Here is a 17,951-nt window from a genome sequence, read left to right as displayed (position 1 = left end):
GAGGACCACTGTCCTCCAGACCCCAGAATGGTAGATCCACAGACAGCTTGCACCATGCACCTGGGAGAGCTGCAGACACCCAACGCCAGTCTGTGAAAGAAGCCAGGAAGAAGGCTGTACCCTGTCTTCCGGCCACAGGGCCGGAGCTTCCCAAGACCATGGGAACCCACCTCTTACATCAGTGTGACCTGAATGTGAGATGTGGAGTCAAAGGAGATCATTTTGGAGTTTTAAAATTTGACTGCCCCACTGGATTTTGGACTTGCATGAGCACTGTAATCCCTTTGTTTTGGCAAATTTCTCCCATTTGGAACGGCTGTATTTATCCAATACCTGTACCCCCATTGTATATGGGAAGTAACTACCTTGCTTTTTATTTTACAGGCTTATAGGTGAAAGAGACTTGCCTTGTCTCAGTGGAGACTTTGGACTGTGGACCTTTGGGATTAACGCTGAAATGAGTTAAAAATCTGGGGGACTGTTGGGAAGGCATGATTGGTTTTGAAATGTGAGGACACGAGATTCGGAGGGGCCAAAGGTGGAATGACATGGTTTGGCTCTGTCCCCACCCAAATCTCAACTTGAATTGTATCTCCTGGAATTCCCGGGAATTCTATTGTGGGAGGAACCCGGGGGGAGGTAATTGAATCATGGGGGCCGGTCTTTCCTGTACCATTCTCCTGACAGTGAGTAAGTCTCACGAGATCTGATGGGCTTATCAGGGGTTTCTGCTTTTGCTTCTTTCTCATTTTTGCTTGCCACTGCCATGTAAGAAGTACCTTTTCCCTGCCACCGTGATTCTGAGTCCTCCCCAGCCATGTGGAACTGCAAGTCCAATTAAACCTCTTTTTCTTTCCAATCTTGGGTATGTCTTTATCAGCAGCATGAAAATGAACTAATACAGGGGTACATGGGAATTCTCTGTACTATCTTTGCAATTTTTCTACAAATCTAAAATTAATACAAAACAAGAAGTTACTAAAAAAAGAGTGGTAAACTTGACTGTGAAAAAATAATAGGTTAGTTATGTTACTGAAGTGTCTTTATTTTTTTTGAGCCATTCTTATATGGCCAGCTTCTTACTTTTTCTAATTTTCCCATAATAAGATATTAACAATTTATACAAAAGTTGCAAGAGAATAATATAATGAACTCTCATATACTCATCACCAAGCTTCAACAGTTCTCATGACTGATTTTTTCCCCTCCACAATGCTCCATACACCTCATCCCCTCTAGATTATTTTGAAGCAAATCCAAGAAAGTATATCATTTCAACTGTTAAATATTTCAACCTGTATCCTTTTGTTTGTTTGTTGTTGTAGAGACAGGGTCTTGTTCTGTCACTGAGATCACACTACTGCTGGAGTGCAGTGATGTGATCATGGCTCACCGCAGCCTTGAACTCCTGGGCTCAAGCAATCCTCCTGCCTCAGCCTCCCAGTAGCTGGGATTACAGGTGCACACCACCACACCTGGCTCATTTTCCTTTTTTTAAAAATTTTGTGTAGAGACAGGGTCTCACTTTGTTGTCGCACAGGCTGGTCTCAAACTCGTGGGCTCAAGCAATCCTTCCACCCTGGACTCCTGAAGTACTGGAATTACACACGTGAGCCACCATGCTCGGTCTCAACATATATTAGTATCCTTAAAACACAAAACTTGCCTTAAACAAACAATAAGACCACCTCTCTCTCTGTCTCTCTCACACACACACACACACACAGTTAACAGTAATTTTTTTTTTTTTTTTGAGACAAAGTCTGGCTCTGTTTTCCAGGCTGGAGTGCAGTGGCACAATCTTGGCTCACTGCAACCTCTGCCTCCCTGGCTCAAGCGATCCTCCCACCTCAGCCTTCCAAGTAACTGGGACTACAGGCGCACATTATGACACTTGGCTAATTTTTGTATTTTTTATAGAGACAGGGTTGTATCCATCTCTCTATAAAAGACATTTGTTGACCACGTCTGGCCAACAATTTTTTAGTATCATGAAATATCAAAGTAATGTTCACATTCCCTCAAATGTCCTATAAATGTTTTTTATCCCCCAGTTTGTTTGAACCACAACCTAAACGAGTTTTATATACTGCAATTGATTAATATGTTTCTTAAGTCCGTTTTAACCAATAGATTTCCCCTTTCACTTTTTTCCTTTGCAATTTGTTGGAAAAAAGTGAGTCATTTGTTCTGCACAGTTTCCCACAGTCTGTTGTTTGCTGAATGAATCCCCATGGTGTAATTTAACATACTCCTTTGTCTGTTCTCTTTCCTGTAAATTAGTCGTTAGAACTAAAGCCCTGATCAAATTCAGGGTTCTATTTTTTGTTTGGAAGAATTTTTCAGACATGGGTTGTATACTCTCAACAGCATCTTGGTAGCATTCTGTCTTTGTTTACTAGCAGAAATACTCTATGAAGAGAAACTGCCCCTATCAACAACTTGGTTACTCCAAGGAATGTTCACATACAAAAGGCAAAACAGAACACTTGATTCTTTCTCCCTTATTTACCAGTTTCAAAAATAATGAGTTCACTCCCTAGTATTCACTAAAGGTGATTAGAAAGGTTTTTTGTTTGTTTGTACATATCCCTATGACTCATAGATTTAAAGATATTTGAAGTTTTTCAGTCCATTGCAGTATTTCTCACAGGATGAACGCAAGGCCTTTTGCACCAGATAATTGGTACTCAGATTATCCCAGCTTTGTCCAGCGGGAGCCTATTCAAGCTGGCTCTGGAATGCTTCACACAAAACTCTAGTATTTTGTAGTAGGTCATTTGCTTTCTGGCATGATCTGATACTCCAGGTTCATCCTCTCCATCTCCTGCTCTGGACTTGGAATGAGCAGGTGTCTAACTCCCACTGGAGAAATGGAATTTGGGGACTGAACACTAAGGCTGCTCACTGCTATTGGGTTGGTCACTATTTCTAACTTTTCAGTGGACAAGGCTAGGAAATATGTATTTTTAAAAAGAATAGATATATCTTGAGTTCATATTGATAGTCAAACTCAAATTTAAGACCACAGAATTTCTAATTACCCTCTTCTGTCTTATCTCTTTCCAGTTATCAAAACACCAATTATTTGTTTTACCACTGATTCAATCAAGTCGTAATACCAATACTAGCATCAACAAAATGAAAGAAATTTAAGATTTTTTAAAAAAATTTTTTGTTTTGAAGATATATTTCACTAGGATATAAAGTCAAATCATTGTGCCTTGAAATTACGTGGAAGAGTTGGCTGGGCACAGTGGCTCATGCCTGTAATCCCAGCACTTTGGGAGGCCGAGGTGGGCGGATCACCTGAGGTCAGGAGTTCAAGACTAGCCTGTGAAACCCCATCTCTACTAAAAATACAAAAATTAGCTGGGCATGGTGGTGCGCACCTCTAATACCAGCTACTTGGGAGGCTCAGGCAGGAGAATTGCTTGAACTCAGGGTGGCAGAGGTTGCAGTGAGCCGAGACCACACCACTTCACTCCAGCCTGGGTGTACGAGACTCCACCTCAAAAGAAAGAAAAGAAAGGAAATTAAGAAAGAAAGGAAAGAGGCCGGGCGCAGTGGCTCGTGCCTGTAATTCCAGCACTTTGGGAGGCCAAGGCAGGCGGATCACCTGAGGTCAGGAGTTTGAGACCAGCCTGGCCAACATGGTGAAACTCCATCTCTACTGAAAATACAAAAATTAGCTGGGCACGGTGGCAGGCGCCTGTAATCCCAGCTACTTGGGAGGCTGAGGCAGGAGAATCTCTTGAACCCGGGAGGCAGAGGTTGCAGTGAGCTGAGATCGCGACATCGCACTCCAGCCTGGGGGACGAGTAAGGCTTTGTCTCAAAAAAAAAAAAAAAAAGCAAGAAAGAAAGGAAAGTAAGAATGTGGAACAATTTCTCTCTAAGTAGCAATGTCGCCATCCAAAAACACAGGCTTGTTTCTTTAAATTTTACTTGATTTTTAGTAATTGCTCTTTAAATTTAAAGTTTATTTTCAATTATGTAAAATATTTATATGGCTCCAAAACTACATCTGTAAAACAAAATACATTCAAAGAAGTCTAGCTTCTACTCCTACCCTTTGCACCCTATCTCCTCCACAGCTTTCCCTTTAGGTAATTATTAACAACTTATTCAACCACTGTTTTAAGTATACACACGCATATATAAATGCATACGTGTCAATGTGTATATAATTACGTATATACTTTTTTTTTTTTTTTTTGGAGATAAGGTCTCACTCTGTTGCCCAGCCTAGAGTAAAGTGGCGTGATCCTGGCTCATTGCAACCTCCGCTTCCTGGGCTCAAACGATCCTCCCACCTCAGAACCCAAGTAGCTGAAAGAACAGGTACAAGCGACTATGCCTGGCCAATTCTTGTATTTTCTGTAGAGACGGGGTTTCATCATGTTGCCCAGGGCTGGTCTCAAACTCCTGAGCTCAAGCGATCCATCCACCTCAGCCTCCCAAAGTGCTGGGATTACAGGTGTGAGCCACTGTGTCTGGCCGATGTATATACTTCTAAGTGTACACAAGCATACCTCACTTTACTATGGTTTGCAGATACTATGTTTTTTAAAAATTGAAGGTTTGTGGCAATCCTGTTTCAAGCAAGTCTACTGGTGCCATATTTCCATCAGCACGAGCTCACTTTGTTTCCCTGTGTCACATTTGGGTAATTCTCATAAAATTTCACAAGTTTTCATTATTATTACACCTGTTAGGGAGATCTGTGATCAGTGATCTTTGATGTTACTGTTGTCATAGTTTTGGGGTACCACAAACCACAATCACATAAGACCATGAACTTAATCTATAAATGTTGGGTCTGTTCTCACTGCTCCACTAACCGGCCATTCCCCCATCTCTTTCCCTCTCCTTGGGCCTCCGTATTCCCCATGACACATTGAAATTAGACCAATTAATAATACCACAACGGCCTCTTAAGTGTTCAAATAAATAGTCATACATTTCTGACTCTAATCCAAAGCTAGAAATGATTACACTTAGTGAAGAAGGCATGTTGAAAGCCAAGGCAGGATGAACGCGAGGCCTTTTGCACCAGATATTTAGCCGAGAAGAGAAAAGAAACATTTTTTTTTTTTTTTTTTTTTTTGAGACAGAGTCTCTCTCTGTCACGCAGGCTGGAGTGTAATGGCATGATCTCAGCTCACTGCAACCTCTGCCGCCCAGGTTCAAGCGATTCTCCCACCTCAGCCCCCCAAGTAGCTGGGACTACAGGCGAGCACTACCATGCCTGGTTAATTTTTTTGTATTTTTAGTAGAGACAGGGTTTTGCCATGTTGTCCAGGCTGGTCTTGAACTCCTGACCAGGTGATCCTCCTGCCTCAGCCTCCCGAAGTGCTGGGATTACAGGCATGAGCAACTGCGCCCAGTAGAAAAGAAAGATTATTGAAGGAAATTTAAAATGCTATTCCACTGGGAAGCCAAGACGGGCAGATCACGAGGTCAAGAGATCGAGACCGTCTTGGCCAACATGGTGAAACCCTGTCTCTACTAAAAATACAAAAATCAGTTGAGCGTGGTAGCGCACTCCTGTAGTCCCAGCTACTCAGGAGGCTGAGGCAAGGGAATCGCTTGAACCCGGGAGGTGGAGTCTGCAGTGAGCCGAGACTGCACCACTGAACTCCAGCCTGGTGACAGAGTGAGACTCCATCTCAAAAAAAAAAAAAAAAAGAAAAGTTATTCCAGTGAACACACAAATAAGAAAGTGAAACAGACTTATTGCTAATAGGGAGAAAGTTTGAGTGGTCTGGATAGAAGACGAAACCAGCCACAACATTCTCTTAGCCAAAGCCTAATCCAGAGGAAGGCCCTAACTCTGTTCAATTCTATGAAGGTTGAGAGAGGTGAGGAAGCTGCAGAAGGAAGGTTTGAAACCAAGCCAGCAGAGGCTGGTTCATGAGATTTGAGGAAAGACACCATCTCCATAACATACAAGTGCAAGGTGAAGCAGCAAGTGCTAATGTAGACTGCAGGATCTAGATACGATCATTGGTGAAGGTGGCTACACTAAACAACAGACTTTTAATGTATATGAAACAGCCTGCTACTAGCAGAAAACGCCATCTAGGACTTTCATAGCTAGAGAGAAGTCAATGGCTGGCTTCAGAGCTTCAAAGGACAAGCTAACTCTCGTTAGGGGTTAATGCAGCTGGTGACTTGAAGTTGAAGCCAGTGCTCGTGTACCATTCCAAAAATCCTAGGGTCCTAAAGATTTATGCTAAATCTACTCTGCCTGTGCTTTATAAAAGGAAGAACAAAGCCTGGATGACAGCACATCTGTTTACAGTATGGTTTACTGAAGCCCACTATTGAAACCTACTGCTCAGAAAAAAAGACTCCTCTCAAAATACTACTGCTCAATGACAATAATACACCTGGTTACCCTGGAGGTCTGATGGAGATACACAAGAAGATGACTGTTGTTTTCATGTCTGCTGATACAACATCCATTCTGCAGCCCATGGATTAAGAAACCACTTTGACTTTCAAGACTTATTACTTAAGAAATAAATGTCTTAACAGCTGCCATAGACAGTGATTTCACTGATGGATCTGGGCAAAGTAAACTGAAGGTCTTCTGGAAAGGATTCACCATTCTAGATGCCATGAAGAACATTAATGATTCATGGGAAGAGGTCGAAGTATCAACATTAACAGGAGTTTGGAAGAAGTTGATTCCAACCATCATGGGTGATTTTGAGGAGTTCTAGGCTTCAGCTGAGGAAGCTGTTACAGACGGGGTGGGAAAAGCAAAACAATCAGAATAAGAAGTGGAGCCTGAAGGCCAGGCGCGGTGGCTCACGCCTGTAATCCCAGCCCTTTGGGAGGCTGAGGCTGGCAGATCACGAGGTCAGGAGACCGAGATCATCCTGGCTAACACGGTGAAACCCCGTCTCTACTAAAAACATACAAAAAATTAGCCGGGCGAGGTAGCAGGAGCCTGTAGTCCCAGCTACTCAGGAGGCTGAGGCAGGAGAATGGTGTGAGGCTAGGAGGCAGAGCTTGCAGTGAGCCGAGATTGCGCCACTGCACTCCAGCCTGGGCAACACAGCGAGACTCCATCTCAAAAAAAAAAAAAAAAGTGGAGCCTGAAGACGTGACTGAATTGCTGCATCTCATAATAAAACTCGAACAGATGAGGAGTTGCTTCTTATGGATAAGCAAAGAATGCAGTTTCTTGAGATGGAATCTACTCCTGGTGAAATCAGGCCAATTAATAACCCTACAATGGCCTCTACATGTTCAAGTAAAGAAGAGTCACACAACTCTCACTTTAATCAAAAGCTAGAAATGATTACACTTAGAAAGACGTGTTGAAAACGCTGTGAACACTATTGAGATGACAACAAAAGTTTTAGAATATTATATAGACTTAGTTAATAAAGCAGCAGCAGGGTTTGAGACGACTGAAATTTGGAAAAAACTTCGACTGTGGGTAAAACACTACCAAGCAGCATTTTATGCTACAGAGAAATCTTTGTAGAAGGAAGAGTCAATTGATGTGGGAACTTGATCGTTGTTTTATTTTAAGAAATTGCCACAGTCACCCCAACCTTCAGCAACCACCACCCTGATCAGTCAGCAGCCATTAACGTCGAAACAAGATTCTCCACTAGCAAAAAGATTATGACTTGCTGAAATTTAGCAGCCTTAACAAGGAAGTATTTTTAAATTAAGGTATGTACATTGTTTTTTAGACATAATGCTACTTTAAACTTAAAAGACTACAGTATAAACATACTTTTCTATTAATTGGTTACCCAAGTAATTTGTTTAACTTGCTTTATTACAATATTCACTTCATTGCAGAGGCCTGTAACCAAACCCACAATATTTCTGAAATATACCAATAATATTGTACATATTTTTAAATTACCTTTCTTAAACAGAAACGAGATACAGACTTTTCTTATTTCATGAGTCAAATTCATACACACATACATAATATATATATAAAATCTTTCTCTATGTGATCTTTGTTTTCTCTTTTTGGTGCATCTTTTCGTTATTTAGAAAAGTTGGTGTCCTTGTTCTCATGGTTATGTCTATACTAACACAGATCAAGGATCCCTAACTCGAAAATCCAAAATCTGAAATGCTCCAAAATCCAAAACTTTTTGAATGCTAACATGATGCTCAAAGAAAATGCTTATTGGAACATTTTGGATTTTGGAATTTTTGATTAGGGACACCCAACCTATACTTTATATAACTTTGTATATAACACCTTCACTTTTTTGGTGACTGTTTATTGGTTCCCTACTTATTAGCAATATTAATATTAGGTGTTAATCTTCTCTTTTCCCAGTTTTTCCCTCCTTTTCGGGATCCAATTTGAAACAGCATCCTTTTACTTTCAGTTACTATTTACAAGGCAATCGGTAAGGAAATCCTACTTTTCACAGACGCTCACCATTTCCTTCTATTTTCTGATAGTTACACTACATCTTCACTGTCAGAACACAGAGCCACTGGATATTACACTGTCTGCCTTTAACTATGGTTTAGTCTTAATTCTGAAAGTGAATATATATTGAATGCTTACCCACTGTTGTTAGGTAGAAGTCTCTCTAATCATTTTGGTTAGCTGAAATTCATTCTGTTGTATAACAGATTCCTTAGGAAAGGCTCATTGGAACAATCATCCCAGAGTCCTTGTGTGACCTAATAGTGTGTGGTTCCTGTACCTGGGGGTCAATTTGGCTGGATATAAAACCCCTGGCTGTTATTCCGTTGTCTTCTGGCATGAGACAGATACATCTGTTAACAACTGCATTTTCTTGCCCTTATAAAGGACTTAGCCATTTTGTCTGGATGCCCAAAGGACTTTTTTCTATAAAGTCTAATAGATTTATTGTTAACTATCTCAGTGTTGTCTGTTCTGGGTTAATTTTCCCTGAATGTAGCACGCCCTTCAATATAATTTTAGTAGTATTGTACTTCAAGACAGTTTTTTTGACTCCTAGTTTTTATATTTATATTTTATATTTGCTCTATTACATTGCTTTGGTCTTCTTTTCTAGTGGCTCATTATCACACATATTTTAATTTTTCATTTCAATTTTCAACTTCACTTGAGGACTCTTCAGTTGTTTATTCACTCGTGTTCCTTTTAGTTTAGTTTTCATTTATGACACGTTTTTAAATTTCTTTTTCCTGAATTCTTTCACCTTACCTTTTATTTTTGTTAATTATTTTACCTGATCATTTCTGAGTTTTTCCTTTTATGAGGTATATTGTTCTTTCCTTGCTTCTACAATTTTCTTACGCTCCCAGAGCTCATCTTAAAATACTAGGTTTGGCTGGGTGGCTCACGCTTATAATCCCAGCACTTTAGGAAGCCGAGGCGGGTGGATCACCTGAGGTCACGAGTTTGAGACCAGCCTGGCCAACATGGTAAAACCCTGTCTCTATTAAAAAAATACAAAAATCAGCCAGGTGTGGTGGCGGGTGCCTGTAATCCCAGCTACTCGGGAGACTGAAGCAGGAGAATCACTGGAACCCGGAAGGTGGAGATTGTAGTGAGCCGAGATCACACCACTGCATTCCAGCCTGGGAGACGAGTAAGACTGCCTCAAAAAGTATATAAAATAAAATACTAGGTTATAGTTTTATTTTTTGTGTGGTCAAATCTTTCTTATTTCCTTGAGGAATATTATTCTGTTCTTTATCCTCTAATAAATTGTGTGGGATTTGACTCTTGCTCAACTTTAAGTGAAATTAGTTTTCCACTATTTTTAGAAGGGAGGGGTGGTCACAACACAGCCTTTTTAACTTCAGAGTTGTAGAACTCCCTTTTTTGTTTCACAAAGTATTCAGTTTCCTACAGCTTTTCTACAGTGTAAAACATTATTGTGAAAGGGTGTTTTGGTTTGGGAGTTCCAAAGCCCCTGACTGCTTCAGCACCATTGGGCTTTCCAACAGCCCGCTAGCACCTACTCCTAAGTTGGAGCCTGTGAAGTCCCCTCCCAGTTTCTGCTGCTGTTCTCCAAATGGCCCACTGCTACAGTTTGAATGTATCCCCCAAAACTATGTGCTGGAAATATAACACTCAATGCCACAGCGTTGGGAGGTGGGGTCTGGGCCTAATGAGAGGTGATTAGTTCATGAGGGCACAGCCCTCATGAACTATCAAAAGAATGGGTTAAGGTCATTATCAAAAGAATGGGTTCCTTTATAAGTAGACAAAGTTCAGACCCCTCCTCTTTCTCTCTTAACTTTTCTTACCTTCTGCCTCCCACCATAGGATGACATAGTCAGAAGGCACTCACCAGATGAAGCCCCTTTGATAACTTCCCAGCCTCCAGAACTGTGAGCAAAATACATTTCTCCTCATTATAAATTACTCAGTTTCAGGTATTCTGTTATAGCATCACATGACAGACTAAAACACTCATCAGGCTTCCCAAATCTATCTGGTGGGAATTTTGAGGTTGTCTAGTACTCAACGCTCTCACAAGTCCCTCTGCATTCTTTCCACTCCCTCTGGCAGTTCTCATACCACAGAAGCCTTTTAGCTGTTGGTGACTTGGCCACTGGTATCATGGGTACCCTGTTGCCTGGTTTTATTACAGATGTAGATTGGTTTTGCTATGCTAATTGCTCTGTTTTTAGACATATTCAAAGAGAAAAAAAAAAAACATAAAACTATGCCACCACCACTGCCACCTTCTCCAGATGGCACTGTAATACAGAAAAATCAAGAGAGCAGGGGAAACTCCTTCACTGCTTATGGCAGACTAATTTACATGTACAAGAAAATGATCTCTCAATTCAAAGACAAACAAAACAAAGAACAGAGAAGGGAGCTATGCAGTTCCATTCACAGGACAGATTACTCCGGGGCCTATAAATGGGCTTTGGGCTTCCAGGGTGCTCCTGAAATTGTAGTCAAATTGAAGACATATGTTCTCTATGCATTTTTCTGGGGGAAAAAATTCTTAAAGGAGTCTGTGACCTACCAGGAGAACCACTTATTTAAAGGGTTATTTATTGTAGCAGGCAAACTGGTACTTACACACAGTAAGTGAATTAGTAGCCATACCTGTCTAACAGCCCATTAATAATTAATTTAAAAGACAAAAAAAGGCCCAGCGTGGTGGCTCACGCCTGTAATCCCAGTACTTTGGGAGGCCAAGGCAGTTGGAGCACCTGAGGTCAGAAGTTCAAGACCAGCCTGGCCAACATGATGAAACCCTGTTCTCTACTAAAAAATATACAAAATTAGCTGGACGTAGTGGCATATGCCTGTAATTCCAGCTACTTGGGAGGCTGAGGCAGAAGAATCGCTTGAATCCGGGAGGCAGAGGTTACAGTGAGTTGAAATCGCACCATTGTACTCCAGCCCGGGCAACAAGAGTGAAACTCCATCTCAAAAAAAAAAAACAAAAAAACCCATGACACTATTACACAAAAAAGACATTAGAAAGTCTCTTCCCTTAAACTCACCATGTGGTATGCGTTTGTTTTTATGCTGATATTTTTAACTGAGGGGTACTGTTCACACTTATCACACAAGGAAGAATATAAACTAACACTTGTTTATTTATATATGTATATTGTTTCTGCCGTGAAAATTCTCAGAGCAAAGCTCAGCACTCATAAACCTTGGTTTCTGATGTAATCTGACAGCATTAGAGAGAAAATGAGAGACTGATATAATTTAAATTTTTCTTTCAGTCACAAGATTTTAAACCATACAGTGTATACATATACTTATCACGTGTTATATGGAACAGACACTCTGACAAAATGATGTTTTAACCTGACAGTGTCTCTAGTAATCTAACTAAAAACAAGAAATCAGGAGGTCAAGTGAAATTCTTGTGCTGCCTTTGGAGGAATTTTCTCTTGATCAATTTAACCCACATTGGAATTAATTAAAACAATCCCTCTCAACTCCTATACTTACTGCACTGTTAAATACTTTTCTTTTTGCCTCAAATTTTAACCAACATTTCCTTTACTTTTTCTAACTCCTATTTTTCTTTCAGTCCAAATATCACCTGCTCTATGAAAATTTCCATGAGCTCTCTTAGAAGTTGTTTCTAGAGTTGTTTCCTCTTCTGAGCTCTCAAGTCTTTTATGCTTATTTTATTATAATAATTACACCATGACGATTCTTTGTTTACGTGCCTTTCTTCTCCCTAGATGGTAAACTTCATGGGGGTAGGAATTGTTTCCTATTTATCTTTTACATGTCTGGTATGACAGGTATCTCTGCCTCCATTCTCTTCTCTCTCATTACCAACACCTAAATTTCATTTGGAGTGGTAACACGCCTATAACAGAGACTGCTAGCTATTTCCTACCTGCCTTCCTTTTTGCTACATGAAATGCACATGTAATGGGTGGAGGTCCAAAGGCCACCTTGTAGGCTGAGCATGGTGGCTCATGCTTATAATCCCAGTACTTTTGGAGACTGGGGTAAGAGGATCAATTGAGCCCAGGAGTCCAAGTCCAGCATGGGCAACATAGTAAGACTCTGTCTCTACAAAAATTAAAAAAAAGAAAGAAAGAAAGAAAAGGCCGGCCATGGCATTGTAATCTGGAAGAATCATGAGAGAGCAGGGTAAACTATTTCATTCCTTATGGCAGACTAATTAACATGTACAAGAAAATGGTCTCTCAGTTCAAAGACAAACACAACTGAGAACAGAGAGGGGAGCTATGCAGCTCCATTCAGAGGATAGGTTACTGTGGTCCCAGCTACTTGGGAGGCTGAAGTAAGAAGACTGCTTGAACCCAGGAGGTTGAGGCTGCAGTAAGCCATGACCCTGCCACTGCACTCCAGGCTGGGTTAGAGTGTGACTCTGTCTTAAAACAAAACAAAACAAAAATGCCAACTTGAAAGCATAAGGACAAAGGCAACATCCCAGGGGGATAGAAGGTAAAACTGGAAGAAAAAGCTTGACATCATAGGGCCACCATTCCACCCCTACGCTAACTCTAAACTCTGCATATTGTGATAGAAAATTAAGCACTTGTTAAATCCACTATTTTTCAGATATCTGTCACTATCAACTAAACGCATTCCGTACTGATACACATAGGTATTCAGTAACTATTCCATAAAGCATTGCATGAATAAAGTTTGCTAAAAACTAAACAAGGAACTTATACAGGATTATATACTCTATAAGTATGTCTAAATACTTACTGACTACCATGAGTCTCTGCTCTTTCCTACATGAGAAAGGCCATAACAGTTCCTCCAAGGCTAGAAAGACAGTGGCACAGAGGACAATGCCTTTACCCACTGATACTATGACATGAATACTCACTGGAAGGATTCCACCTGAAAGGTGAGATCCTTATGAATCTCTGTCCATAATGTCCATTGGAATCAAGGGGAAAAGAGTTTGTATAAAGTTAGGAGAAAGACAGTCAACTGTCCTTAAATACTAATGAAAACAAAAAAAGAGCTTAAAATAGCCTAACAGTACTTCAGTAATTTAAGTAATGCTGCCACCATGTGGCACTTACTCCCTTCTTTTACAAATAAAATTTTATAAAGAAAAAGTTAATTGTTGCCATATATCTTAAGTTATTTAAACATATAAACAACTTTAACTTTAAGTGCTAGACAGTTTTTCTTAAAGTAAACAATATACAAATGGTACAGAAAAGACGAAACTTCCAGGAGGTACCAGCAGCTCTGCTTCGCCACTCTTCTCTATCTAACCATGCCACTTTGGGCAAAGACCATTTATTAATTATCTGATATCATTGTTTCGGCCAAGATAGAAAAGAAGTACAAATAATGCAGATTCACAAGGAATGAAGAGTTGTATACAATAAAGTCTGAAAGACAAGCTGAGGTCAGAGATCATCTAGGATTTTTAAGAACAGCCAAGGAGCTGGAGTGCACTGTCCATGTAAAGAGAAGCCATAGTAAGAGAAGGCTAAGCAAGGGTGTTGTACAACCGGATCTGCAGACCATTTAGCTACCGTGGGAGAAAGGCTATTTCACAGATATAAGACTGAAATCAAGAAGACCAGGTTGGGGCGTACTGCAGGTGGCCAGGTGAGGGCTGCCGGTGAGCTGGGTTGGGATGGGAGTAGTGGCAAAAAGGATAAGTAGAAAGATTTAAGATATGTTTTAGAGGTAGATTTGCTGATAATGTGGTTGCTGAAGTGAAGTAAAAAGAAGAAAATGTAACTCCCATATTTAAGAACTAAATCCACACTCTGTAAATGTGAAACTGAATACAATTTTAAAAACATATTTAAAACAGTAGTATGTTTAATATTTTTAATAATAATTTTTAATACTACATATTAAAAACAGTAATATGAAACAAGATGGCATGTTCGTGCATCACTGTCACTGAAACATAGTATGTAAGGTAGAGTGGCAGGTGGTTAAGCTAGAAAAGCAGGAGCCAGGTCACAGAACAATGCTTGGACTTTATCCTGCTGACAGAAATATTATCAAAGGTTTTAAAAAGTGAAATAATGTTAGATTCCCCTGGCAGCAGGGTGAAAACTGAATTTGACTTGGTTGATAAAGCAGGCAAACCTGTCAGAAAGAATGGACATTTATGAGGTAAACATCTAGGTAACGTCTAAAAGATGTGGTCACTGAATGTGGAACCTATAAGAAAGGAAATAGCCAAGGATAATTCTCAAGTTTTAATTTGACTGCTTGAGTGACTGGTGATGTCTCAATTGAGGAAAAAAAATACAGAAAATGAGTCTGGAAAACTCAGACCCATCAATCTCTAAAATCCCTTTTTTTTTCCACTATATCTCATTTTATAGATTTAAAAAACCTGAGATGGACAGATATTAAATGCCCTAAAGTAGGCACCAGAACTTACGTCTCCTGCTGTTTAGTATGGAATTTATCCCATTAAAAACAGCAATTTTTACCTCTTCATCATTTTTACTTCGTATATTTTATGAACACATGAACTAAAATCAGATTTTAAAACTGGGGAATTTCTCTTCTGTATAATAACACACTAACAATTAGGGAAGTACTTTTATAAAATAAGTTTAAATACTCACTTCAAATTCTTTCACAAAATAACGAGTTTCACCTTGAATAACTGGTCTGTGATCCAAAAGCCTTGAATGAATTTCTCCAAGATCTATAAAGATAAAATGAAATTCAGGGTTAATTCATGCTAAATGGCATCATCTCTAGCTTGTTTTACTCTCTCTCTTCCCCACCAAGAGATGAAGGTTAAAATCCAGTTTAGACTATGGACTAAGAGGAAATCTCATCCACTGCCAGTGGATGTGTGCACCGATGCAACCGCTTTTGAGAACAATCTTTCAGTATCTGATAAAGTTGAAGACATGTATACCTAGCATTTTCATGCCTAGGTATGTAGCCTAGAAAACTCTTGCACCAATTAATAAGGCCATTTATACATATTTATTACAGCATAGGTGTAATATCAAAAGAAAAACCGGGAAACACCTTAACCATACTCATATAATGGAATTCTATGAATCACCAATTAAAAATAAATACATCAGAGTTACACTTATCAACATAAATACAATAAAAAATGTAATATGCATTTTATAATAAATAAAAAGCAAGTTTCAGGAGGATTAAAGCCATTTACATAAACTTCTAAAAATATTCAAAATATTTCCTTTTGGGATAGAGATAGAAGCCACAAAACTATAAAGAAATGCACAAGAATAATAAACACCGAATTCTGGATGGTGGCTACCTTGAGAGGAGGGAGGGGAATGACTGCAATTAGAGCAAGACACAGTGGGGTTTTTAGTAATTTATTTATCACGGTGGTTGGTGAATGTTCATTGTAAGTCTCTTTTTCATAAGTCTGAGAAAGTCATTAAGAAGGTCTGAATTTAAGTCTTTTGTGACTCTATTATTCTTCTTAGTTACAACTATGTAGTTTAAAATGTAAATCTCAAAATTCCTTGAGAAATTAAAGTAAGAAAATGTAGTATTCATGTTCATTCACTGGCAATGTTCCCCAAATTTTTCATTTTTGCAGACACACGATGGGCAGATTTCAATTCTCTATTTTAATGAATTTTATTAGGACATCTCTTCTTAAGTATGTGAAGTAGAAAAAATACGAATACAAACACTGTATATAAGCACCGTATATATCTGGTATACATAAAGAACTACACAACTCAACTGTCAAAGACTTTCCCGCAGGAAACAGCGTTGCGAGCTTTAGGAGTCAAACCTAATGCAGGTTCTGTGAGAATCTAGGTTGTAACCTTCTCCCAGCTCAAAGCACACAGGACACATGGACATTTCTGAACGTGAATGGTTCTTTACGGTGCTATAGGGCGCCTTCATAAGTGTATCTCACTTACTCCTCGCACGACCAGGAACAACAGATCGGGGAGGAGAGTGCGTAAAGCCAATGACCCGAAGTCACTCAACTCCTAAGCGACTGGCCCCCGCCTCCCAGGTCCAATGCCCTTTCCACTATACGTCGGTCACGAGGCTGCCCAAAGGCTCTGCGCCCAGGGGTCCTGAGCTTGCGGAATGGACGTGGGCGGGCCTGATAGCTCAGGCTGAGGCAGAGGAAAGCAGGGAAACAAGAGGAGTTGGGGCTGGTTGGTTGTAGTGGGACGCATTTGGAGCGGGGAAAAGGAAGGGAACCAACCACGACGCCCCCACCCGCACAAACGCACGCGCGCCAGCCCGTGAGCCAGGGGTCGGCCCGGGTCAGAGGGCGCCGCCTGGGAGGTGAGGCTGTGCTAGGAACCAGCAGGGACGATAGCCCTGACACTCCGTACCCTTGATAATGAGGTGCGCTGAGCCTGCAGTCCCCAGGGAGTCCCTCTTCTTGCTGCCACCGCCCGGGGCGGCCTCACAACCCACAGGGGTCTCTGTCCCTCCGCCACTCATCCCGACCAGTTCCGCCCACCCGCGGCCGCGCTGCGCCTGCGCAAACCTGGCCGCCCTCTTTCAAGGCGCGCTCGGGGTTTTTTTTTGCGTCATCACAGGGCGCCGGAGAAATTTAATCTACTCAGCGGGCGATTCCGGAAAGGCGTCTGCAGTGTAGTCAGGGTGTTAACTGGCAGAAGCTCTTGCCGCCATGCTGGCTCAGGGCGGATGCTGCTGGAATAGGAAGATGCTTGAACGTTGGAGCTAAACTCAGAGCCCTGGTTATTTGGCTCAAGGCTGATGCATTCCAGTGCAGTTGCCACCTATATCTGCTGAGAATACATTCCAAGACCCCCAGTAGATTCCTGAAACTTCATATAGTACTGAACCATGTATATACTATGTTTTTTCCTGCATATACATATGAAAGTTTAATTTATAAATTAGGCACAGTAAGAGATGAACAATTAGAACAATTTAGTGAAAGTTATGTGAATGTAGTCTCTCTCTCTCTCAAAATATCTTATTGTACTGTCCTGCAGGTAATGAAACTGCAGAAAGTGAAACCTCAGATAAGGAGGGACCACTGTATAGCAAAGTCAATTAGTTGGGGGCTGTTTCCCTACTATGCCATGAGTGTGGCAGACTATTCCTGCCTTTCTTTTTAGACACCTGTTTCCTAGAATGCTTTTCTTGCTCCCTCTGCCTATTCAAGTCAGTAAACTTATGCTGTATAATAAAGAATTTGACTGGACTTTGACTCTGGTTCCTGGGAGGTACCCTCAATCCTTGGAATTTCCCAGGTGATAGAATTGTCTTTGTTATTCATGCTGGGCCTCTGGGAATACATCTGAGTTTATGCTAATGAGATGACTCATGGAGGGCCCAAGATGATTTCAGAAGGGAGGTTGGCCACGCCAGAAGGGCCGGCCAACCATGAGGGCTTAGGCTTTGAGCCACATAAACAGGTCCACCTCTGGGGAGCAGATGGGGGCTGGAGACTGAGTTCAGCCATGTGGCTAATGATTTAATCAACTATGCCTACATAATGGAACCCTAATGAGTACTCTGGACATGGAAGCTCAGGTGAGCTT

At 40.8% G+C, this 17,951-nt stretch overlaps 1 protein-coding gene across 2 annotated transcripts in view; it reads right to left on the bottom strand.

Annotated features, from left to right (window-relative positions):
* The window catches only part of BLOC1S5 (biogenesis of lysosomal organelles complex 1 subunit 5), a 51,924-nt gene extending 35,003 nt beyond the window's left edge, over positions 1 to 16,921 (bottom strand). Inside the window, exons 1-2 of one of the 2 annotated variants that reach the window (XM_023221169.2) lie at positions 16,767 to 16,921; positions 15,033 to 15,115 (exon numbers count right to left, since the gene is read on the bottom strand). In XM_023221169.2, coding sequence (XP_023076937.1) covers positions 15,033 to 15,115; positions 16,767 to 16,878 — 195 coding nt within the window. In that variant the 5' untranslated portion in view covers positions 16,879 to 16,921. The remainder of the gene's footprint in view (positions 1 to 15,032; positions 15,116 to 16,766) is intronic. The other variant, XM_023221168.3, reaches the window with a different exon arrangement.
* Between the last annotated feature and the right edge of the window lie 1,030 nt (positions 16,922 to 17,951).

The sequence above is a fragment of the Piliocolobus tephrosceles genome, chromosome 5 (assembly GCF_002776525.5).
Source record: "Piliocolobus tephrosceles isolate RC106 chromosome 5, ASM277652v3, whole genome shotgun sequence".
NCBI classification, from domain to species: Eukaryota; Metazoa; Chordata; class Mammalia; order Primates; family Cercopithecidae; genus Piliocolobus; species Piliocolobus tephrosceles.
This window is presented reverse-complemented; position numbering and strand designations above follow the sequence as displayed.